This window comes from Falco cherrug, chromosome 1 (genome assembly GCF_023634085.1).
Source record: "Falco cherrug isolate bFalChe1 chromosome 1, bFalChe1.pri, whole genome shotgun sequence".
Lineage (NCBI taxonomy): Eukaryota > Metazoa > Chordata > Aves > Falconiformes > Falconidae > Falco > Falco cherrug.
This window is the reverse complement of record NC_073697.1, coordinates 84,475,621-84,499,669: the sequence shown is the minus strand read 5'-3', so window position 1 is coordinate 84,499,669 and position 24,049 is coordinate 84,475,621. Positions and strand designations below refer to the sequence as shown.

The 24,049-nt window shown below is 40.9% G+C and overlaps 1 protein-coding gene across 1 annotated transcript; it reads right to left on the bottom strand.

Moving 5' to 3' along the window:
- Nucleotides 1-567: 567 nt before the first annotated feature.
- PIWIL1 (piwi like RNA-mediated gene silencing 1) lies at nt 568-23,718 on the bottom strand. Its single transcript, XM_005445196.3, has 21 exons — nt 23,368-23,718; nt 22,668-22,751; nt 19,076-19,226; nt 18,211-18,336; nt 15,822-16,036; nt 14,627-14,748; nt 13,902-13,982; nt 12,782-12,982; nt 12,297-12,408; nt 10,002-10,122; nt 8,643-8,760; nt 8,365-8,479; nt 7,170-7,357; nt 6,493-6,565; nt 5,963-6,163; nt 5,571-5,674; nt 5,017-5,087; nt 4,326-4,479; nt 3,315-3,440; nt 2,049-2,196; nt 568-1,314 (listed from the first exon to the last, which is right to left on the bottom strand). Exons 2-21 carry the CDS (start codon nt 22,746-22,748, stop codon nt 1,198-1,200), a joined length of 2,625 nt encoding a protein of 874 aa, XP_005445253.1. The 5' UTR covers nt 22,749-22,751; nt 23,368-23,718; the 3' UTR covers nt 568-1,197.
- Nucleotides 23,719-24,049: the final 331 nt, after the last annotated feature.

Genomic DNA, 24,049 nt, shown 5'->3' with positions numbered 1-24,049 from the left:
CCCTCCCTTTCTAAAGGATTAGGCACCACAGGTAAGATACACACCCAGGGAGCCGTTCCTAAAGCTGCGTGCTCCGACCCTGCACCCATGCGGAGAAGGAACAGCCCACAGTGACCATTTCCTACCCTTCCATAGCTGACGAAAGGAAGCAGCTGCAAAAGCTCCTTTTCAGTTGACCTCAAACGATACCAACCAGATCAGAACAAATAGCCAGAACACGTATAATGTAAGTGACAGTAACCAGGAAGAAATACAAAATAGGGAAAGCTGAAAGCACAAAGTATTTGCCATAACCCCCCAAGTCCTTCTTCATTACAAATTTAATGTGGAAATGCTTTCGCAGCCTAGGAGAGGAAAAAAACTGAACTGAATACAAGTTACAGAGCTCCCTCATTCTTCAGAGCTGTCAGCTGCTGAAGTTTACTGTAGAATAAAGGCGTATCTAAACGCGAGTCTGGGGGGTTTCCAGAGGTAAGAAATGGTTGTAAAGATACACTAGTGTTATGTCAGGTGGTATGCCCAGAGCCCAGTCTTGAAGTATATAAGCAAAGACACCTAACACGATCAAGTGAGCAAGGACTACAGCAACCACTTTATTTAAATCTCACAAACAAAAGGAACAAGGTTTGCAACAAGTTAGTTAAAGAAACCAGCACTAATCCCAACTGTTCGCTAGGCGCTGCCTGTGTCTCTGCGCCTGATAAAAAAAGGTCCAACAACCTTTTTTTGCGATATGAAATATTTCAGGATAAAAAATGCTGTCCTTATCTTAACAGCTAACAAAACCGAGGAGGCAACAATTGCATTTTGAAAATTAAAAGTGTGATGTGCTACTGGAGAAACTTGGATTTTGCTCCGCGTAACTATGTGTCTTGTATGCTGAAAATAATTCTGTGTGAAACCTCAAACCCGTAAAAGAACAACTGATAATCTTTCATGAAGAATCCCAGAAACACTTTCATAAATCAGTACTATAAAATAGTAAGAAATTATGTAGGTTTTATAGCAAGCAGAGACCTATTCAAAATGCAGATCTGCCAACTTTAGCTTTTTCCTGCTACAATGACAGTGTTTCACAACTGCAGATACTCATTCTCCCATGCATGTCTCTTTAAGAAAAAACAAAACCAAAACCCCAGACAGTTCCACATTCCCTAGAAAGGAACTACATTATTTTTTGTAGCTGGTAACTCAGCTTCAAAGATAGTAAAGTCTGTCTGAAAGCAACAGGTTTGGCTCTCTGTGAATACTCTGACCAACAAGGAAAGCCAGTTTATGAGCATACTGGCACGGAGCAGGTACTCTGATAACACCCTGCAGAAGGAAAAAAAAAAAAAAAAAAGTTATTTTCAAGTCACTGCAACAAGCATGCATTCACTGTAACAAAGACAGTCCTGGAATTCAAAAGTCTGGATACATGTAAAATTCTTATTCCCTGTAGTTTATGCCAATTTGTCAAAACAACATTACATACCCTGAACACATTAAAAAAAACATGCTTTATAGAAGCAAAAAGCTTCCCAACTCCATCCCCCTCCTCGCACCAAAAAAGCTTCTTATGCAGGTTTACATTTGATGCTGGATCTCACAGAAGGTGGGACGTGGGTAAGTCACGTGAAATATTTGTGATTACTGAACTAACAAATCTAAAGCGCGTCTCGTTGTGAGGTGATGGCATGCTGATCTCGGCATGCAACAGAAGAAGCCTCAGCTGAAATGGGAGGAACACCATTCCATCTCCACACAAAGAAGTGAGCATTTCTGCAGGTAACAAATAATCATTTCAGTTTTGCTTCTGAGACAGAATTTGGGACTAATACTTAAAATAACAAGTATTTTCCAGTGAGAATAAATATTACTTTTATCTTCAGACTTCAGAAGGACTGTGATTATAAAACGTCGAGCTCTCAAACTACCCCATAGGTCAAGAGGTGTACTTGCACGCTTTTTGGATCTGCGTGGGTGTTGTAAGGTGGTGTTTGGGTTGTTACTGCATGAAGATGTGCAATCTTAGAAAAATATTCTAATTTCCCAGAAAAAATACTTACCGACCAGTTGTAGTACATGTGGCAAAGCTTGTACGTTAAACGTTGTACGTGATCTGGTTTCAGCTTGCTAGTGTCATAAATTACATTATAATGAGTGGGTGCAACACAACCGTTTTTCACTGCTTGGCTCACAATAAAGAAATCATACCTGTAACAGGAAAAAGAAACCCTCAGAATTCCGATACAGAAAGGGCTGCTTTTCTTGGAAAAATGCAGACGCCCACGGATTTGTCTTACTTAAGCATACTGAGTAAAACCCAAAAGGATGCCTGTGCTGTGGTCACAACATAATCAGTTTTCTTTCTTTCTGAAAGGCCGGAAGATCTGGAAGAATGTAAATGGTCTTATTATATGGACAAAGTCTTACAACGACAAAGACCCTAACCATTCATCATATACATATACAGCGCAATAACCACGCTGGACACATACTGAACTGATGCCCCTCGTTTACTCTAGCACCCAAGCCATGTTCGGATGTCTGTCGCCTATTGCAGCACCTGGAACACCTGCAGCGAGTTGGCAAAATACAAGAGAGAAAGGCGAAACTATCGGACCTGTGCTGCCACAGATGACTGCACTGCTCCCTACGCACTCCAGCCTTCCTTGACCAAAGTCAAACCTTCCATCATGTACTGAATCAGCTTCTCGTTTCCCGCGTACCTGACCCTGAGCATCACGGAGCGCAGCATGCAAAACTGCTCAATGCCAACAGCAAGCAAGTGACATCAATGAGATCTGTGTACATGTTTTACCCACACCCATAACTGTACAATTCCGAACCTTCTTCTAGTGACTTCCCAACCACCCAAGAATACTTCCACCACTTGCTCATAAAATGCACCCTTACAAAGTAACAAGATTGATATGCAATGCCAGAGTAGAACCAGCCAGAGTTTAAATTTCAGGTAAAGGACAGCTGGGCAATCCTATCCATAGACACTCATTTGGTACTAAACCTTTAAAAATCAAAAAAGGAACCGCAAAAAGTGAAACACACACACACACGCTTACTTAAAGGGTATGGAATACTCTAAACATATACAAATACTGCACATTGAAACCACGAAATACTGCATAGCAAAGTTGTAAAAGCTAAGCTTGTCCATTTCTTTCACCTACACGTTCACACCAATTTCTTTTTCAAAAGGCCACCAGTGTGGAAAGTATTCTTCTGCTTGATCCCACAATCAGTTTAATATCAGATATATTTCCTTTATTATCAGGTTGCCAGCAAACAGAAGTGTTACTTCTACACTAACTTACCACTCCGGTCTGGTAACCACCACGTCAACAACAGTACCAGGGGGTGGGTTTATAGTTGCTCCACCACAATGTGCGAAGAACCTGGTATGCACTCGTTTCTTCACAACTATCACAGTAAGTCTCGGACTAAAATAAAACGCCAAGAAAAGAAAAAAACATTAATGTATCCAGAAAAACTGCACTAAGAGTTCTTCAGGAACAGATTCTGTAGAGCTTCAAATTAAAACCAATTAATTTAGAGTTCTCCAGGGCATTAATTTCATGTGTAAGTCTTCACTCATTGATTTAAACAGAAAATCGTAACTTTAAATTTTTAGTTTCAGGTGCAACTTCGATGCTATTTCTCACCAATCCAACTTTAATTGAGAGACACAATGAAGACCAAAAGGAGATCTTCTAAACACAGATCTGCTCTCTACCTCATCTTTTCATACAGATAACACGGCGTTTTAACAGTATTTTTGGTAAAGAGCAAGCCATTTATAGAAGCTAAACAGAAGTAGTAAGCACTTCAACTTCTACTTGCTGTAACTTGTTTTGTGCTCTGCTTGCCTGTGGCGTCAGGAAATATTCTTGTTTTTCAGAGCAGATTAAGAAACCAAGTCACTGCAGCTGCTAAGTTTTAAAGCAATGTTGAAAACTGCAGAACGTAAGTGACTGGACAGCAGACAGTCCTTTCCAAAGTGGAAAGAACTAAATGGGCCTACCGGAGACATGGAACAGTAACCAGCTTTTTCCACCAGTTCACCACATGCATCAAGAATGCCTTAAGTATACAGGTGTATACGTGTGCGTATTGAGTACTCACGTGGTGCATGTACTAACAGCTGTTCCTATTATAAGTTAGGTATCTCAAATAATGTAACCAGTCGCCATAAAAGCAATTATTTGAGCTCAAGTAAAAATAAGTAAGGATGAAAAGACGACAACATCTTCATCTGTAACCACTCTTTGTATCTCAGCCTGTACTCCCCTTGCAGTATGAAAAAGAGGGTTGGTGGAAGCACTTACTTGTAGTCTTTACCAACACTCTTCAGGCAATCCAAAAATTGAGGAACTTCATAATTAACCACAGTATTTAGTTGTCCATCTCCTACTCCATCACGATACACAATAATACGAGAGGGCAAATACTTATTCCACTTGAACCAGTCTCTTAGAGCAGCTTTAAAAAAAATCAAAAGCATAAAAGCTGTTGGCTACAACGACAATTTATACCAAAACATAAATGGATTTTTATTACTGGAAAAACAGCAGTAGGAGTTTTTAAACATAAGGTCAAGTCTGTCAGTCACCTGAAAGAGGTATGTATCATGATACACAAATGTTACCTGCAAAAAGTATACTGGTTTACCAGTGCACCAACAGAAAAAGAAAGAATCTAAGATTATCTACTCCGCTGGTGCTGGCCGCTCTCGCAGGAAGGAGCTGTCATCCTTTAAATCTGTCTCCTTTAAAACATTCTTTGAGGTGCATTGATAAGTATTACTTAATTATTGTTAAGAAATATGGGAACCAATAAGAGAATGTAGACAAAAAAGCCATTGATTTTCAGCAGTATTTACAACTGTATTTTTGATCTGTTTTTATCTAAATGCAAGGTTGGTAACACTGCCCCTCAACACAGCTGAGGCATATTTTGAGGAAGCTGAAGGGTCATTGCTTTGATCTGACTCAACAAAAGCAGAAAGCCTTCCCTTACTTTGCAAGCAGGCTTTGAGCCCATCCACAAGTTCTTGCCCACGACCTTGAACAGCACAGCGGGAGAACCACCTGTGAAGAACATGATGAAAGATGACCTTCAAAGCACTTCCCAGGCTTACTTCAGTGAATTTATTTTTTAAATGGCTACAACCACTTAGGTCTTTATGGGTACTGTGGGTCAATGCAGTGAAGCAAGAGTTAGCGTACTGTGAGACTGTTTCCCTTGCGAAGAAGCCCCTGTGGTAAGACAAAAGCCTTAGCACCATGTGCAGTTCCTCTCCATCAGAACACTCACACAAGTCAACTCACAGAGCAGAAAAGCCTGATGCCCTCCATTCATCCCAGACCTTGCCCCACCTTCTGTCCCCTCTTCCAAGCACTGTGGAAGGAGGACAAGGCTGTTCCTTAAGGGATGCAGTGGAAAAAAACCCCTCACAATATATAGTTATTAACAACATTCAGTAAATCAGTTTGGACAGTCTCATGATGGCCCACCGCATTCAAGCTACTTCTCAGCGAAGTCAAGATGTTTCTTTGGCATTCAAATCTTACCGTGTCATTGTTTGATTCAGGCTAGCAACAAATCCTGCAATCGACGGCTTTCCAGATAAAGTGTCATGGTAACAATCAATTCCCACAACCATCACCTGTTTCAACTTAAAAGGAATCAATACAGAACACACATTATCAGTACATAAAGACATGCCAAAGCACCTATCAACTCCGTCCTATAGTGTAATAAGACCCTGACATAAGTGGTACAGTTCCAGGACAATTCTTTAATTAGACATCTCCTTATGTCGTATTTCACTTCATGCCTCTTCTCACCAGCACAAAACAAACTACACAAAGAACAAGCAATTTTTTGGGGGGCGGGGGGAAAGGCTTGCTTTTAAATAAGGCTCAAAAGAACACAGTTACCATTTTAAAAAGATATTACTTACTGGAATCTCAACGCTCCAAAGTTCTCCACCCATTTTACAGTTCATTTGTAAGGCAATTTTCGTTGCTATGGCCATAGCAGTCTGAGGCTTGCTTAAAGTGCGAGCAATCACACACTGACTTGGAATGGGACAATCCGTACATAAGTATTTCTTGATAGCATCATATTTATCCTTTCGGGAACTGGACAAGACACAAACTGCCTTTAAAGAAAAAAAGAAGCAGCTGCATACTGACATTTGCATAACAGTTGTAGTTCTATAGGAAAAGTTTCTTATGCTCAAGAGAAATTCAAGCGTTCACAGTGCAAGAACAGCTGGAAAGTGTCAGTGTCCATACTTCAGAGCCAAGTACAAAGACTTTTCCAGAACGATACCCATAGTTAGCCCAGGGTTTGAATAGCAGTATGAGTAGGCATGTAGTAGATAACTCTGGAGCCAAGAGTTTCATTTCTGAGAATGAAACCCACCAGTCTTAAAAACACCAGTTACAGAGATTAACAAGATTTGAAATTATGGATTCAAATACATACTATGTTTGTGTTGGGGGTAATACTTTGCTGTAAAGCCCTTAAATAAGCTTCTGTTCTATCATCTACTTCAATCCTGAAAAGGAAAGGAAAAAATATGTACAGAAAAAAACCCCCAACTAACTGCTACTGAAACTTCAGCAAAAACATAAATGCTCATTATGCATCAGTGCTGTATGAACTGTCACATTTATAGCTATTAATAAACATACAATATTTACACATTTTGAGGATTAAGAGGAATCATCCTCAAATTAAAGTCTTCCAAAAGCAATTAAATTCAAAGTGAAAAGCAAGCACAGGTACTCAAAGAATGATATATGCAACGAGAACTAATCAGAACACATCTGAAGTCAGCAAGAAAACACATACTCCTTGTATTAAATAGATGTGGCTCTGCTTGAGAAGGCTTTCCTCAATGACCGTATGTCTAATACTGTTTGGGTTTGGCATGCTTTGACCCCCAGGGAAAGCTCTCACAAATAAAAGCACAAGTAAGGAAGTCAGCATGCAAATTGTTTTTGCCTGGGACTGAAAGTAACTTGTTTTATTAAAAATCTCACAGAAATCTGCAGTGTGACATACTACACTATCTCCTCATGTACAAGCCCAAGCATGCTAACAGATACACCTTAGTATGTATAAAATAATTTTTCCATCAGCTTTCTAAAGAGACTTACATGGTTGCCTTGTTCATTTTGATTCCCATAGATGGTGTGACTTTAAACAGATTCTGAAGTAGTGTATTAGCAACATCACAGTTGCGCCGTGTGTATACTAATAACCAGTTGTCCAGAGGCTTTGCGCAGATTAAAGGAGTTCCCCTAGTCTCCTTCGACCAATCCGCAAACTGAGGATTGTAATCAAACTGCAAATAAGAGATGGCAGAGAAAGAAAAATCAGCATCCTAGTAAAGAAGCTATACCACAACTACTTCCAGATACACATCAAGAACAGACTTTAACACTTCTGCCTAGAACAAATGACTTTATTTTTAGCTGTTCCTTTACTGCTACTGTCCCTACTTTAAAATAAGCTTTATCTAGCCCTTTCAAGAAATCCTACACTCTTCAAATGTTTCATTCATAATTATGCAAAGATACATAGAATTTTTAGCCCAGGTAACTTGTTACTATTTGTAGCACAAAACCTATGCAGCAAAGACACAGCTGTTTATGTATTGACTTATTTTTCACATATTTTTATTTTTAACAAGGTAACTGCTTGAGAAAAAGAAAAGTACTATTATAAAGAAGATATCAGGCCTTTTCAATAACAAGAATAAAAAAGGCTTTACCAAATACACAGATATACAGATGAGGATACTGTAAAATGCCCTTTTCCATCTAGCAACCATTCAAAACAAACAAAAGATCTCTATTACAGAGCAAATATATGTTGGTTTATGGCATAATTTAATTTTATGGCATATCTTTTATGACTTAATTGAAATCTAAGTTATTCATACTGAAGAGTCACCCCACCTTTGAGTGAACAGATATTGTATGTGGTCTGTCTACTGATACTGAAATAATTAGTGGCTTTTCATTTGAAGACGTTCATATTTTAATAAATGGGAACCAGTCAGAAACATCCCTAGTCTCCTAGTTTGTGCATCTGGAATTACTTTGTTTACACAGAGGAACTGTTTTGCAAGGAAGACACTATTGTAATGCAAGTCAGAAAAAATCTTCAGGGGTTTCTATACAGAACTTGTAAACAATTTCAGAAGTTTGCAGGTCCTCTGTTTGGACAAAGACTTTTGTATAATGTTTTAACTCATAATCCTTCATTTACAAACCAACAAGTAGTGTTTCCTTCCTTAATAACTTGCTTCATCAGTGAGAGATCCAGAAGATGTCAGAAGTTATTTACCACAGCTCCTGGTTGAAGGATCTTTTCTCCTTGAACAACTCTTCCCGTAAAGGATAGTAAATTAGAATCAAAGCTTAAACCCCAGTCTCGGAGTTCCTTCTGAACACTGTCATCTCTGTTTAAAAACAAGATTTAAATTAAACCCAAGAAATATGTTCTTGCTGAGACTTAAATAAAAAAAACAAACAGTAAGATTTCAAAAGTTTTGTTGCAAGAAAAAAGTTTGTCATGAAAAATCTGTAAGATAAAGAAGTACAAAAGATACTAAGGTAGCATACTTTTGGATGCAGTCAATAAGTTTTCCAATTTCACATTGTCTTTGCTCAGGTGGCAGTCGTGTATGAACAGCCAAGTCTTTCATCATATTAAAATCACTACGCATCTTCTCAGTTAATCCTGTTAACAGCAAAATGTTTTTCTGAGTAAAAGTTAGACTAAAGACTAAGAAAGTAAACTTGTAAGTCACGCAGATTAGCTATGCATGTACTGCAGACACGTAAAGTGGTGTCAGTAGTAATCAAGGTTTTCAGTTGCTCCCTGTACATATATTCCCATCTGCGCTGGGAAAAAGAAAAAAATAAATTAAAAAATCTGCATTTTTGCACTTGAGAAGAAACTACACAAGACATACAGCTCTGTATTTACATTCCTAGCAAAACAATTCTGAGATGGAAAGGTACTGCTAGCGCAAAATCAGTATCTCAGAGGAAAATAGATATTTATCTATCATACAAAATTGTCAATTTTTAGCAAACTTCTGTTTCAACAGAAGTTCTGCTGCCAAGAAACACTACAAGGTATCAGTAGGATAATGCTGAATTTTTGTATGCTGAAATAATTGTGTTCTGAATACGTATTATATATGCATTCATATATATATTCATATATCACATATATATATATTTTATATTATATAATATATATTGTATATATATTATATAGAAAATAATGCTGAAACATTGTATGCAAAGAGTATGCAACATCAAAATCCCTGGAACTTTTCAGCATCATGTAAACATAATCTTTTAGCTACAAAACTTGTTTCTAAAAATCACATTTATACAAACAAAACATTCCTACTTAACTTGAGAAGAGGCTGCTGTCAAAACACCAGTTTCAGCAGGCATTATGGTTGGACAGATGCTTTGTTAGTGGGCTGAACCTGACTGGAGGCCAGGTGCCCACCAAAGCCGCTCCGTCCGTCACTCCCTTCCTCAACCGGACAGGGGGGAGCAAGTACAACAAAAAGCTTATGGGTTGAGATAAAGATAGTAACAGGGAGAGGTAACAGGCAAAACTCGTACTGAACACAGCTAGAGGGTGAAGAGTGAAATGGTGGGGAATTTCTGTTGTGGTGGTGAAGCAACAAGGGGCGGATTGTGTGTAAACTGTCCACTTCCATTTGGTGTTGTTATGATGTTATTTTGATTTTGGTGTGGGGAATTTTTTTTTTCTTGATGTGAGTGAAATCTGTGATGAATGCAGATTTTAAGGAAAATTCTTAAATACGTGATTCACAGAACAGAGGTGGGGGGTGGAAAGCAAGTTCTTACAGAAGCCAAATCCATAGCGCCCCCAACACCAAAACCTTGCCATACAAACCCACTAAACTTTGATATGAAAAAACGCTACAGTACCTGTCAGGAAGCACAGCTCGGGAATTAACACCACCGGTACTGGCATCACAGTCCCTCTCTTCCTCCTAGACTGACTGATCAAGACAGGCTGGTTCAAGTCAGTAATTTCTTGATTGTATTGCTGTATTAGAAATACATACTGTATGTTAGTTTATTCATAACGAACTCAGTTTTCTTAAGCATAATGCTCACTTTAGAAAATGAGTATTTTTTCCTAGAAACAAACAAAACCAAAAGAAATGCAACCAGCAACTTTTTTTCAATTAGCATGGCTAACTTGAAAGGAACTCCTTTTGTCAGAAGCCGCCAAATGGGGAAGCACTATTCTCTCTGTTGGTGCCATCAAATTATTGACTTGCAAAAGACAACAGAAGCAATGCTTCTGCCTTGCTTGAGGCAATTACCACCCAGAGTATTCATCCCAAGACTGCGATCCTCATTCCAGTTCAGTAACGAACATTCCCACCCCACAGAGCAGTTTACTTCAAGGCATCACAGGAATCCAAGTGAAGTTTCTGAAATTCAATCCTCCCACAACCTTTCCTTGCATCTGGCAAGAGTTGGTCTGTCTAGCAGTCACTAATTTAGTTCAGAAGAAAAAAAACCACAAAAAGGTGACAAGCTGACAGTCAACAAACATACTTCATAATTCAACTTTTCCTTTTTCTTAAAGGGAACCACACCTCAGAAACTACTCAAAGGCTAACATTTTTGTAAAAAAAAGCAGGATCACAGCAAAGGCAAGATGGCAGAGAAAATCTGTAATTTATAAACTCCATCCCGAACTAGAATGGATAATATTAATTTTGCTGCTAGCTTATTAAGTCCTACCCTGTTTCCAGTTGAAACTGATGGGCAGAAAGATTTCACAATTACAGTAGTAGGCCCATAAACTTTGCTGCAAAGAACCAAAATTATGAAAGAGTAACTTCTCTTAAGATGATTGTCCATATATTCTACCTTCAGTAAATTATCAGCAAACTTGCTGAGGGTACACTCCGCCCATCACCCACGTCATCAATAGAGACGTTAAAACAGGACCGGACAAAGTACTGAGCCCTGGGGTACACCGCTAGTTACTGGACTCCAGCTACATATCATGCCACCCATCACCATGCTCTAGGCCTGTCCATGCAGCCATCTGTCAATCCACTTCATTGTCTGCTCATCCAGCCCATGCTTCACCAGCTTCTCTACAAGGATCTTACAGGAAACAGTGTCAAAAGCCTTACTGAAGTCCAGGTAGACAATACCCGCTGCTTTCCCCTCATCTATTAAGCCAGTCATTTCATCACAGAAGTTTATCAGGTTGGTCAAACATGACTTTCCCCTGGTGAAGCCACGCTGACTGCTCCTCATGACTCTCTATGTCCTTCACATGCCTGGAAATGTTTCCAGGATTAGCTGCTCCATCGCCTTCCCAGGGATCAATGTGAAACTGACTGGCCCATATTTCCCTGTGTCATCCTCCTTGAACTTCCAGTAGGACTGAAGACAGTAGTGACTTTTTATTTCCTCCAGCCATTGGGCACTTATCCCCTATCACCAACATCATTCAAATATTATTGACAGTGGCCTGACAACATGAGCCAGGTGCCTCAGTTACTTGTAGGTGCAATCCACCAGGGCCCAGGGACTTGCTCAAGTATTCCCTGACCTAATTCTCTTCCACCGATGATATGCCTTCCTTGCTCCAGACTCTTCCCTGGTCTCTGGGGCCTGGCAATCCTGAATGGCCATCTCTCTAGTAAAGACTGAGGCAAAGGCAGCATTCAGCACCTCATCTTTTTCCACACCCTATGTCACCAGGGGCCCTGCCTCATGCACAGCAGTGGGGTCAAATTTTCCCTAGTCTTCCTTTTGTTGCTTACGTACTTATAGAAGCCCTTCCTATTGCCTTTAACATTCCAGGCCAGATTCAATTCCAGCTGGGCTCTGGCTTTCTCAATCTCGTTTCTGCATGCTGGGCCAGTGTCTCCATATTCCTCCCAGATTACCTGTCCCTGCTTCCACCTTCTGTATGTCTCCTTTCTGAGTTTTTCCAGGAGCTCTTTGTTCATCCATGTAGGCCTCCCAGCATTTTTGCCTGACCGACTACTCATTGGGACGCACTACTCATGCTGAATCATGCTGCATAGGTTACTCGCTACCCTCAGATTACACAGTATTCATTAAAAATAAAATTCTATTAAATAAAAACATGAATTACAAATCCATGCATAAGTAAACCTCTGACAACGCTCTAACATTTCAAGTTAAAGCATAATGCACACATTGACCATTAGGTTTCCATACCCTTTTGTAGTAGTCTACGTAGCTGATCTCAGAACCATCTGCTTTTCTAAAGGTACACTGTGGACTGGCATCCCAGTCAATGTCATCAACTCTGTATGTTCTGTTATTGTACCTAAATAAACAATGTAATCAGTTTGGGGATTTTTGATCTTAAATAGAAAAGAAATATAACTGCAGGATGAGTTAATAGTAATATCCATGGAAATTGAAAGTTTTGCTCCTATCAGCAGCAGTAACTTCAAGTTTTCACCTGTACGAGGCTATCAATTCTACTAAAAACTAAACCATAAGAAAACCAAATGAAACCAGAACTAAACTAGTATGTACTACCCCTGCTCTTACAAACACTGTCATCTCAATACGCTTGCTAGCTTGACAATGATGTCATTTTCACGCTTTCTGATGCTTCTTTATATAGCTCAGGACATGGAACATCCCAAAAAATAAACAGCTCTCTAAGACAACAAGAGTTGAGAGAGACTTACTTTGTAAGAACAATTAAACCTATCAGCTCTTTAGTACAGGCATCTCTAAATCTTTGCTCTTCTTCAACCTGGTAATACAGACTGTACATAAAATCCAACACTGTTTCACTGCGAAGAACCTTATGGCTCACATCTGTACATAACATAATGCTTTCCTCATACTGCAGGACAGAACTTGTGAAGCCCGGCCAAACCATCAGCCTGCCAAAAGAGAACATACAGAATCTTAACGTGCTTTAAAGCATCTCTATTCTCACCCTGAGCAATTTCCGTCCACTTTCCCAGACATCGGAAAGCTGTTAAGACACAAAGAAGCTGTTATCCAAATATAACCAAGCTCCTGAAAGTTAACAAAATGAAAAATGTTTTACATGCAGGTATCCTTAGTCGAGATAAAAGGAGATTAACTGAACGATGTAGCAATATAACTGAAGTGAAATAAAGGATGCCCCAAAACTTAAGAAATCCATTTGGTGCCATTAGTCTTAAATATCTTATATACAAAGTTTATGGGTATCCAAGACACTTTAACAAGACTAACAGTTTATCTAGTTGAACACCATCCAGTTACTTCCATCAACCAGGTTATGTAGGCAAGGAGTACACCACAGCCATATGATGAGGCCCCAGTCAAACTCAAAGCTTGCTAACTTGTGCAACAGGCTTAGGGCTAGCGTGGAGCATCAGTAACATTATACACAATCCTGGCAGGGAATGAGGGCAAGATGTGACAGTGAGAAATAGGTGAGTTCCACAACTACCCATCCAGCGGGGTATGGCCAGATACGAATTTACATGGCAGATTAAATGGTCTTCAGAATGAAGGCTGGAAACTCCTAAGCTTTAGAATTCAAGTATTCGGAGATCTCAGGCTTCCAGACATTTAGGCAAGTTTTCTTGACAGTGGAGTAGAAATGTAATAGCAGAACACACACTGGTAACAAGTAATGAGATCTTACACATAGAAGAAAGTAAGTTAGAGAATGAGGTCTCGTACTTTCCAGGAATACCAGTTTTTTAAGTCCATAGTTTTATTACAAGATAAACCACCAGAGTGGTGTATAAGTATCATCCTTTGTCCCTGCACCCCTCCTACGCCCAAGTATCCTTTTTGCCAAACCTGTGATTAGGGATGCTGATTGGGTCACTGGGGTTATAATAATTACGTCCAATCTGCTGCAAATTCAGCATCTTCAAAAGCCTGCAAGATGAAATATGGATGTCATTTACCATTATTATTCAGTTTATCAAACCATGCATGGTTCCAAACCTCTGCACAACCTCAGTTTTTGTTCATCTGACTAGATAAACAATCACAAATGTGACCTTTTAATTACTAAATTCAGAAAGGCCATGGACATTTAATTAATGACAATCCGTTGAGAATAAGTTAGCATACAACCCAACCCTTCACCAACCAGCTGAAGGTAGCAGTCTAATGAACCAGGCAGTCCAGGTACCCAGGTTAAGTAGAAAGATTGCAGAAAAAAACAGGTGATTTGCCAGCTCAAGGTTCTGCACTGCTAACTGCTTTAAAAGGCAAATCCAGAAACAAGTAGAGGGCAAGGGTAAGACTAATTGCCTACAACAGCACTCCAGTGTGAGTCTGCCTGCTCAGGGAAAAGGTATAAACGCCATTCACATGAACAAGTGCCAGGAATATGCATGTAACTGCACATTAAAACGTCACCAGATGTGGTTGGCCGCATAGTAATGTTAGCTACAAAGGCTTCAACATACAGATTTGTTACATTGATTTGTAGTCCACTCTTTGGAAAGGAAAAACTTAAGTCAAATATTTTTAGAATTATTACTTCTTATGAAGACACAACTTGGACAGCAAACCTTCTAAAAATGATGTTGTAAAACTGCAGACAGGTAGGTGAAGTAGGTGGCAACTCATTAGTCAATGTGATTGTTATCTTCACACCCTCTCCATTTCGAGTCCTACTGAACACTTCAGTAACCTGAGAAAGCAAAGTTTTGTTAATAAAACTAGAGGCAAACAGGGCTATATCTGGACTTTGCTCCACTAATATCGAATGGGACTTGCGCATTAAGAGTCTAATAAATCAAGACTTAGCTGAAACAGGAATTTGATTTCCTACTACAACTGTGAACCGTAACTTAAAGCACTTCATTCATTTGGGTGAAGATGACTACAGGATTAGAATGGAGGCCATCCACAAAGCAGCTGAATTCAAGATGAAGACAGGAACATGGCTTACCAATTCACATTGCAGGAAAAGACTCAACTTGAGGAAATAAATTTAATATATTGCCAATTAATATATTTTTCATTACTGATTCAGGTACTAGGGGGAAAAATAAGATACAGCGATAACATCTTCCCCCTCTCCCTTTTCCAGGCTCAAACTTACTCCAGACTCCTCTGCCCTGCCCTGTTAACGCCACCAGTTACACTCAGCCCCTCCAGCGAGGCAATGAATAGCACAAGGTGCAGAGTTGGGGGAGACAGGGGTTACCACTCGTACACATGGCATTTCCCCTCTGCTGCTCCTTTCTCCTCATTTTCTTCTGCTCTGGCATTCCAACCCCCCACCTTTTTTAAATACACAGAGGTGCCATCAACTTTGCTGATGGGCTCAGCTTTGGTCTGGGCCGGGGCTCGAAATGGCTGTGTACAGCACAGGGCAGCCCCTAATCTCTTTCCATGGGGGCCATCCCACACACACACCAGCTACCAAAACCTTGCCACACACACACAGTACATGTTGGATGTTAAAATACAGAAGTTACAAAAAGACATAAGAAGAAAGAAAATTAAAGGAAAAATACTTTCTATACTATCCACTTCTGTGCAGGGCATTACTCTAGTCTGCAGAACCTAAGCATTAGGACCAGATATTTATTACCAAATTTCTCTACATAAGCAAATTAGCTTATACTAATATATCCGATCCACTTAAATGTACTCATGGGGACATCAATTCTAACTTCGCCCAGACCAGTAAGAAACAAGATGCATCACAAAATGCAACTCAAAATAAAAAAAATAAATAGCATTCTTGTATCATACCTTATTCCCTAGTTTTTTTGGCAGGAATAATACCGATCCATCAAACGCATGTGTCTTTCCAATTAGCTCTTCATGCTGAAACAGCAAAGCTGATCGAAGACGGCGCGCTTCCATCTCAGGACTATAGCCAACATGGTACTGATATAAAGCCCACTGGGGTCGAGACGTCAAACGGACGTAATTTGCAGTTAATTTTATCCTATCACCTGAAGAACCTAAAATGAGAGGCAAACATCTTAGGAGTTACACAATTTTACTAGCTTATAGTAATTCAACAGCTCTGAGAAATTTTAAAGTACTAAGGCATTCAGACAAAAGATCAGAGGTCAGTTGCGTTCTGCAACTGTTCTAGACTCAGCAAGCTATAGGAAATGCTCACATAGGCACAGTGTTACAGACACCCACCTGCTTATCAGAGCTTTTTATAGTTCCTTCAGTTGTCAGGAAAAATCTCTCATCAAACGAGGTAAGCATTTAGATCAGTAACCTGCCCCCAAAAGGGTTAGTACCAGGTACTAGAGAGAATTTCCACCAAAACATACACTTCCTTTGTGGACAAATTAATCTTTCTTTGTACGACTCATAAGCACAATGCAGAAAGTAACAGTTGAGTATCAGTCACTAGACATAACCACATTCTCATTCATGTGTGACAAGATGACATTTCTTGTGGTATTTCAAGATTTTACAAACAAAAAACCCACAACAGCAAGAACTACCTCCAGATCACTTACGTATCTAACATATTTCTTCCCATTTTTTTCAAGTCTCATTCCAATTTCTTTTAGGCTTAAAGACACAAGTCTAATACAAAAAATACACTACAGACAACTATGGATCACTCATTTTAATCTGGCTTTCATTATCCATTTTTTTCTATCTCAAATACAACACCCCAAATGAAAACAAAAAAATCCTACCACATACAAAGCATGTATGTTACACTAGAAAATCGTACAAAGCTATAAAGAGGCCAGCAATACAGCTGCCTACGAAGTACAGCAAACCGTGATCTAGCATTAGCATAGCTCTAGAAAGAAAATCTACGTGAGAATGAAAACTACCATACTGCTTCTGCCCTGAAGTGACTTGAGCAGAACTAAGCCCCGACATTCCTGGACCTGTGGCATGCTCCAGCTATCGTCTAATTAACCAAAAGTGGACTACAGTTACTGTCATATCGTTGTGATGTCTCACAGAGTCACTTACAATACAAAACTATTACCAACTGTCCTGATTTCAGCTGGGATAAAGTTAATTTTCTTCTCAGTAGCTCGTACAATCCTGTGTTTTGGATTTACTATGAGAATAATGTTGATAACAGACTGATGCGTTCAGTTGTTGTTAGGTAACATTCATACTCAATCGAGGACTTTTCAATTTCTCAGGCCCTGCCAGCAGGAAGGCTGGAGGGGCATGAGAAACTGGAAGGGGACACAGCTGTCAGACAGCTGACCTGCACTAGCCAGAGGGACATTCCATACCAGAGCCTCATGCTGAGTATATAAACTGAGGGAAGAAAAAGGAAAGGCGGGGGGGTGTGGGATTCAGAGTGGTGGCGTTTGTCCTCCCAAGTAACCATTAGCATGTGCTGGAGCCCTGCTCTCTCGGAGGTGGGTGAACACCTGCCTGCTGATGGGAAGCAGTGAATGAACTCCTTGTTTTGCTTTGGTTGCATACAGCTTCTGCTTTACTTATTAAACTGTCTTTATCTCAACTCACGAGTCTTCTCACTTCCATTCTTTCAATTCTCTCCCCCATCCCACTGTAGGGGGACTAAGCAAGCAGCTGTGTGGGGCTTAGTGGTCAGCTGGGGTTAAACTACAACCACAACACTGGTGCAGAACCTGCAGTGTTGAACGCTAAAAATAATTGTGTTCTAGCAAGAAGGCAGGACCATCATGACCGCCTGATTTTACTTTTTTGATATGCATGATTTCATCTCAAGGAAGGAAGAATATAACCTTTTATTTAAACTAAAAAATTTCTTCAGAAGATGTCCCAAATTCCACGATCTTAACTAATTTGGTTAGGTCAATGTGTTACAAACCAGAACTTCTAGAAAAAAAACCAACCTTCTACTAAATACCAAACTTCTAGAAGCAAATCAAGAGTCCTGCTTGAAGAAGTAGACAACAGGAACATACAAGGATCATGACTTACGTCTAAATAGTGGCAATTTAAAATGCTACATAACTTCTGTCTGAAGCACTGCCATCAGACATCATCTTACTGTTCCTCTTCAGATATCAGGAATAACTTTTATCTTTTTCTAGTACACAATGAAGGTTTTCTTATTTTGTTCTCTAGGGAATACTAAAAGCATAAGCAAAGCAAAACTGTTTTTCATTCCAATTTGTTTATATGTCATAGTCTAATCTGAACATACCAGTTTTTGATTCTTGAACGTGTTCGATGGCTTGCCGAGTATTTATGCCAAGGTCATGGAAATCTCTGTGACGGCCACCCCTATCTCCGAAAGACAATTTCTGAAATCCCACAGAAAGCTGTAATCCTATTGTTTTGAAATTTAATGAAGAGAAAGAATTGAAATCAAGTCTTACATACAAAGAAGAATTAAATACAATTCAATTTTGAAAGTCATATATATAAAAAATTAAGAGAAATCCTGACACGTTAAGTTTCAGCTTCTGCTACACAATAAATTATTTTTAAAAATAACATTCAGGTAATTCATAATAAGTTCCTAAGATTTACAGACAGTTAACTAGTAGCAGCTTGCTAGCCAGAATAAAAAAAGATGTAAACTGCAAATCAGTAAATTCTTCTGCAAATACAGGGATGATGGATCTTCCATTTCATCTCTAGCTGGCATTGAAATGTTTAAACGCACTGTGATGTGAAATAGGTAAGGAAGTTTAATTTCCTTATTAAGAATTAAGGAAAACAATGAAATAAATGAAATATCAAAGTGAAATTTACTATTGGTAGTCATGCAGTTAAGTTGTGCCATCTGCTTTTTAATTTATTTTTAAACTATTTCGGTAAGAGGAGATAGTATAGATGGAGTAGAGCACACTTGAAGTAGTTTTCAAAATTCCTAGTTCAGTTATACTGCACTTTAGAATGGCAATACTATCATCACAAGGTACATACAGGGAACTTTTCCAAATCTTAGTAATAAATCTCATTTTGAAAAGAAAACCTAGAAATACAGTTTAAAGAATATCTGAATTGCATTCTCTTCAAAGCGTGTGCTCTTACAGGCAACGAACATTTTCACTCTTTCTGACCTTCTGGCCTTCTCCCATCCTGGTCTCCTGGAACACGCTGAGGGACCCTCTGTTGCCCATGGCCACCCAGTGGTTCTGAGAGCGCTGGAGGAATCCCTGGCTGCTGGGGGTGCTGACAGCTGGTTGGCTGACTTGGCAAAGTCTCCTGAACCTACAACAGTTAGGGACAGCTTTTCCTACTGCAACTGAAAAAACCAGCGTACTTCCAGGAGTAGAGCAAAACAAAGTCACTAACCAAGTACAGAACACTCAAACACCCAAGTGTAACAGCTACCTAAGTTTAATTTTTTTTTCCCTATATTAAGTAGTAGAGTTATTACTCTGTACTTCAAATTCCAAAATAACAGGGTTCAGGAATTATTTTTTTTGCAAGTTAATATTCATTTAACTAGTAGTATATGCAAATCTTCTCTTTGCAAGCTCTAACTAAAATTTCTGGACTTCTCATTTTTAACAATCCCTCTGATACTTCAAGTAGCTGATTACTTATTTTACAAAAACAGCTTTTGTAAGTTTAGTGTCTAGTGAATAAATAATATTAAAAAGTGTCATGCCTAGAAGAACTGCAACACACAACCCTCAGCCATAAGCAATCCTGCAATTCAGAGTTTCATGTTACCAGATCGCAGTCTACCCCACATTAGTCCCTCCAGGAGTAATCAAGTTCTCCAAGCGTAAGCAAGCAAGAGGCCAGTGTCAAGGATAATCATGAAAGCTGAGCTAGAGGGCCAGCCTGGCTCCGTCTTTCCCTGCAACACAGCAGAATGTCACAAACTGCCCACAATCCATTCCTGGAGTTCCTCTACTTGTTTGCTCTGAGAGCTCTTGCTACCCATCTTGCAGTTCTCACATGCATGTTCTGACACTAAACACAAGATCAGTAACTAAGCAGGCCCCTCTGGTTTTATACTCTCCATGTTATTTTTACGTGTTGTAAGATCTGCCAAAAGTATACCTTCTAAGAAGTCTTTAAACACCCATAAGCATTGCTGCAAAATCAAATGCACACTACCCTAAAGAATATTATGTGAAAATTATCAGAGTGCAGTACTATCACAGTAACAGCATATTATCACAAGTTTTGTGCTCCCTGTAGTATTCATAAAAGCAGTTCAGGAAAGATCAGTTCTGCTTTGCCTCACCTATATTCCATCGTTGCTCCTGAAGGAAGTGGTAATCCCACCTACATGGATTCTCTAGTCCAACAGCTAGGCAGAGCCCTGCGATCCTGAGCTCACTGTATTCCTTTCCCATCCATTAAAGGATCAGAACAGAGCTCCATGTCAAGTCACAAACTGAAGGGCAAGATTATGCTGGGATAGGGTCCACTGTATGGGTGTGGGGAAGGGGAACAACAGTCTTGTTCTTCATAGAAATACAAGATAAATCAGGCTGGAAGAAACCTCGAGAGGTCTCTAGCCCAACCGCCTGCTCAAAGCAAAGTGAATCATGAGGTCTGATCAGGTTGCTCGGATTTATCCCATCTCCAGGGATGCAGACTGCACAACCTCAGTATGCTTGGCTGTTCTGCACTGTGTTCCAGTGCTTGACAGTCCTCATCATGAAAACATTTTTTTTTAATGTCCAATCTGAACAACCCTTGCTTCAGTTTGTGTCCATTGTGTCTCATCTTCCCACCATGCACCACTACGAAAAGCCAAGCTCCACCCTCTCTGCATCCTCCTTGGAGGATGCAGTCTCCATGTCGGGAAGAACTTGCCAGGGACTGACCAATCTATCCTCTTTCTTACCCCTGCAGCAAGATCACAGGGTTGTCAGGACATCAGTAAGGAAAGGCAGGCCCCTGACCTCCTTAAACCTCACTAATGCCTTTTGATAAAAGCCTCAGTATTAAGAACCTGGTGTACTATGACATCTCTGTATCAATGCAGTGTAAAAGTCAAGTAATGGGATGGTTCCCTTCTACAACACATGGCTAGTTCTTCCAATCTTCCCCTGCCATCAGCACAGATTATGTTCTCACTTAACCTGAGACAGAGTGCACGCCCTCATTTTCTAAATGTCTAACATAAACGCTCCTACTCGTTCACAATCTCTTTTCAGCATGTCTTTGGAAACACTTCTGGAACTAACCCTCTTGGAGGGAGATACATGTAGTCTACGTGGTAGAACAGGAAAAAAAAAAAAAACAATGCAGACTTTTATCCACTCGGACTGCATAGTCCCTAAACCTTACTGTTTCCTTTGGTTTCCTCTTTGCCTACAGCAGGACACTGGTATCACCTCCTGACTACTGCTAACAATTTTATTCATGTTAAAGAGACAAAATCTGAAGTAATCAGGTCTCTTAGGTTTATAAATTCAGTTCCGGGTTCAAGAGGTGCATCAGTGCCACTGCTAATGCAAGACGCATTTCACTATTTGAGAAACAGACCTGTAAACTACCTTTTATCACGACTTAAACTCATCTGACACTGGCAAGAAATGGAATAGAAACACTCCTCCAACCTAATAACATTCTCAAATGAAAGTTTATTATTAGTAACTGACAAATTTGAGCAACTGCTTTAAAAAAATCTCCAGGTATGGGGCAATAGCTACAAACACACAAGTATGAACAATTTTCAAGCCATGGACTGACCAGGCCACATATGCACAAAATAATCCCTAAACACTAACTCAAATGCAGTCAGAAAGTCCTTAATATTAAAAGTAAAAGGACCAGATTCTGGCCAAATATACATTAATAGCAGCAGCAGACTAATGTGTTCTGCTTCTCTGCAGGCTTATCACAGTGGACAAAACGTGCTATGAAAACGTCTACCTATTTCCACTAGCTCTATTATAGCAACTGTACTACAATAGATCACTTGGTTGTAAGCACACAAAAATTTCCTTAATAAAAAGGAGTTAATGTAACTACACGCATGACACATTGCCCTGGTTTCAGCTGGGATAGTTAATTTTCTTCTTAGTAGCTGGTGCAGTGCTGTGTTTTGGATGTGATGTGAGAACAATGTTGATAGGACACTGATGTTTTTAGTTGTTGCTGGGTGATGTTTATACTACATCAAGGATTTCTCAGTTTCTTGGGCCCTGCCAGGGAGAGGGCAGGAGAGGCACGGGAAATTGGGAGGGGACACAGCCAGGACAGGTGACCCAAACTAGCCAAAGAGGCATTCCATACCATACGGCGTCATGCTGAGTATATAAACTGGGGGAAGAAGGAAGGTGGGGACATTTGGCATTATGGCATTTGTCTTCCTGAGTAACCGCTATGCATGATGGAACCCTGCTTCCCCGGGGATGGCCGAACACCTGCCTGCCAATGGAAAGTAGTGAATTAATTCCTTGCGTTATTTTTTTAATCTTTTTTATGAAAGAATCTTTATTCTTATATTAACCCTCAAGTTTTACATTCCTTTCTGATTCTCCTCCCCATCCCTCTGGGTGAGGGCAACTGAGCAAGCGGCTGCATGGTACTTGGTTGCCAGCTGGGGTTAAACCATGACACATATATACACACACACGTAACATCTAACATATATACCTGATATTAAAATAGGAAGTAGCTGAGCTATGACATTCCAAAGCCTAGCTGCACTCTAAATTTAAAGGAGAGCCAACTTACAGATGCAGCTCCGACAGAAGGAATAGTACTCTCCTGTGCTGGAGGTCTTCCTCTTGCTCTGGCTCTAGCTCTTCCAGTCATCTTCTAAGACAAACCACCTATAGCATTAGTGTTCAATCTTCTCCTTCCCCCACCCTTATTCCAAACAGTATTATGAGCAGCACCACTGCATTTACCCTTGTTTAATTTCAGCTGGTTCACTAAAATACACCCTCCTCTGCAAAATGTCCTGCTCTTGGAACTAATGCAGCCACAACAGGTAGCGTGGGGGCGTTACAGCTTCTTACACTCAAGTTTGAACTGACCAGCACAACCCACCACAAATTCTGAAGCTGTGAAGCAAGTCAACGAAATGGTAGAGCACGGCAGGATCTGCAACCTCAGCCAAGAATAAGTCGGAGCCTACTGATACTACTTTCAAGTGATGCTCAAGACTCAACTCAACCTAATTTGTTACATTACCCTAGGGGCAGGGAATGCTTCACCCAGAGCAAATGCCAACCGTTACCACCTGCTCGGCTACCTAATGAGGCAAACCGGCCCCACAGACCTGTCTGTCATCACATGCAACCCGCCCCCCACCCCCCCTTTCAGTGTGGGCTCAGCCATAACTTCTCTGCCAGCCTTGAGCAGTTTTTGGGGCCAAAACCCGCGCCCAGAGGCGTGTCCAACCCCCACTCTGCTCGGCCCTCTGTGTTACCTCAACCTGTGACCGGGGCGCAAAGGGACTACTGCTCCTACTGCTGCAATACGCAACAGCCCGTTCTCGTCACAACTCCACACGACTCTGTTCCCACGAAGGTCAACAGCCAGCCCACCACTGCCCGCAGGCCGGGCCCCCGCCACAGGAGCCGCCACAACCACCTCAAAGCGGCCGCTCTTCCCCTCGGCGTAATGGCGCCGGGGGCAGCTGCACGCCGCCGCGGCTGCACGCACTAGCGGCGCAAGGCGGGAACGCACACCCTCCTCCGATTGGCTCCTGAGCCCCGAGCTCTGCCGGAGAGTCCCGAAGGGTGGCGCCGGCCGCGGCGCGCAGAGCCGAAGGGCGCCGCAGCACAGCGCCCGTGCCCGCCCGCCGGGCGCCTCCTCGGGCTGCGCCGCCCTCCCCCTCCTGTATCGAGGCCGCTGGCGCCTCCTGCGTGATGTCTGTGATGTGCGTGATGATCCGTCGGCAGAGAATTTTCCTGCCAAAACCTCTTTCGTCCTCCCCCCGCTTCCTGCTTGGAACATAAATTAAGTGACCCAGAAGGTGGTGCAATGCAACAAGAAATAAACCCCTGTGAGTCGCGTCAGCGACGGGGCGCGCTCGCAGCAGCGAGGACGGCTGCCGCGGAGTGTTCCCCTCCGCGGGGTGTTCCTCCGCGGGGCGGCGGGCAGGCGGG

Coding starts and splice junctions, on each gene's coding strand:
- PIWIL1 (XM_005445196.3), bottom strand. CDS start 22,748: ATGACTGGAAGAGCTAGAGCCAGAGCAAGAGGAAGACCTCCAGCACAG. Junction 8,761..10,001: donor CGAGCTGTGCTTCCTGACAG/GTACTGTAGCGT, acceptor TGCTGTTAACAG/GATTAACTGAGAAGATGCGT. Junction 4,480..5,016: donor GCTCAAAGCCTGCTTGCAAA/GTAAGGGAAGGC, acceptor TTTTTTTTAAAG/CTGCTCTAAGAGACTGGTTC.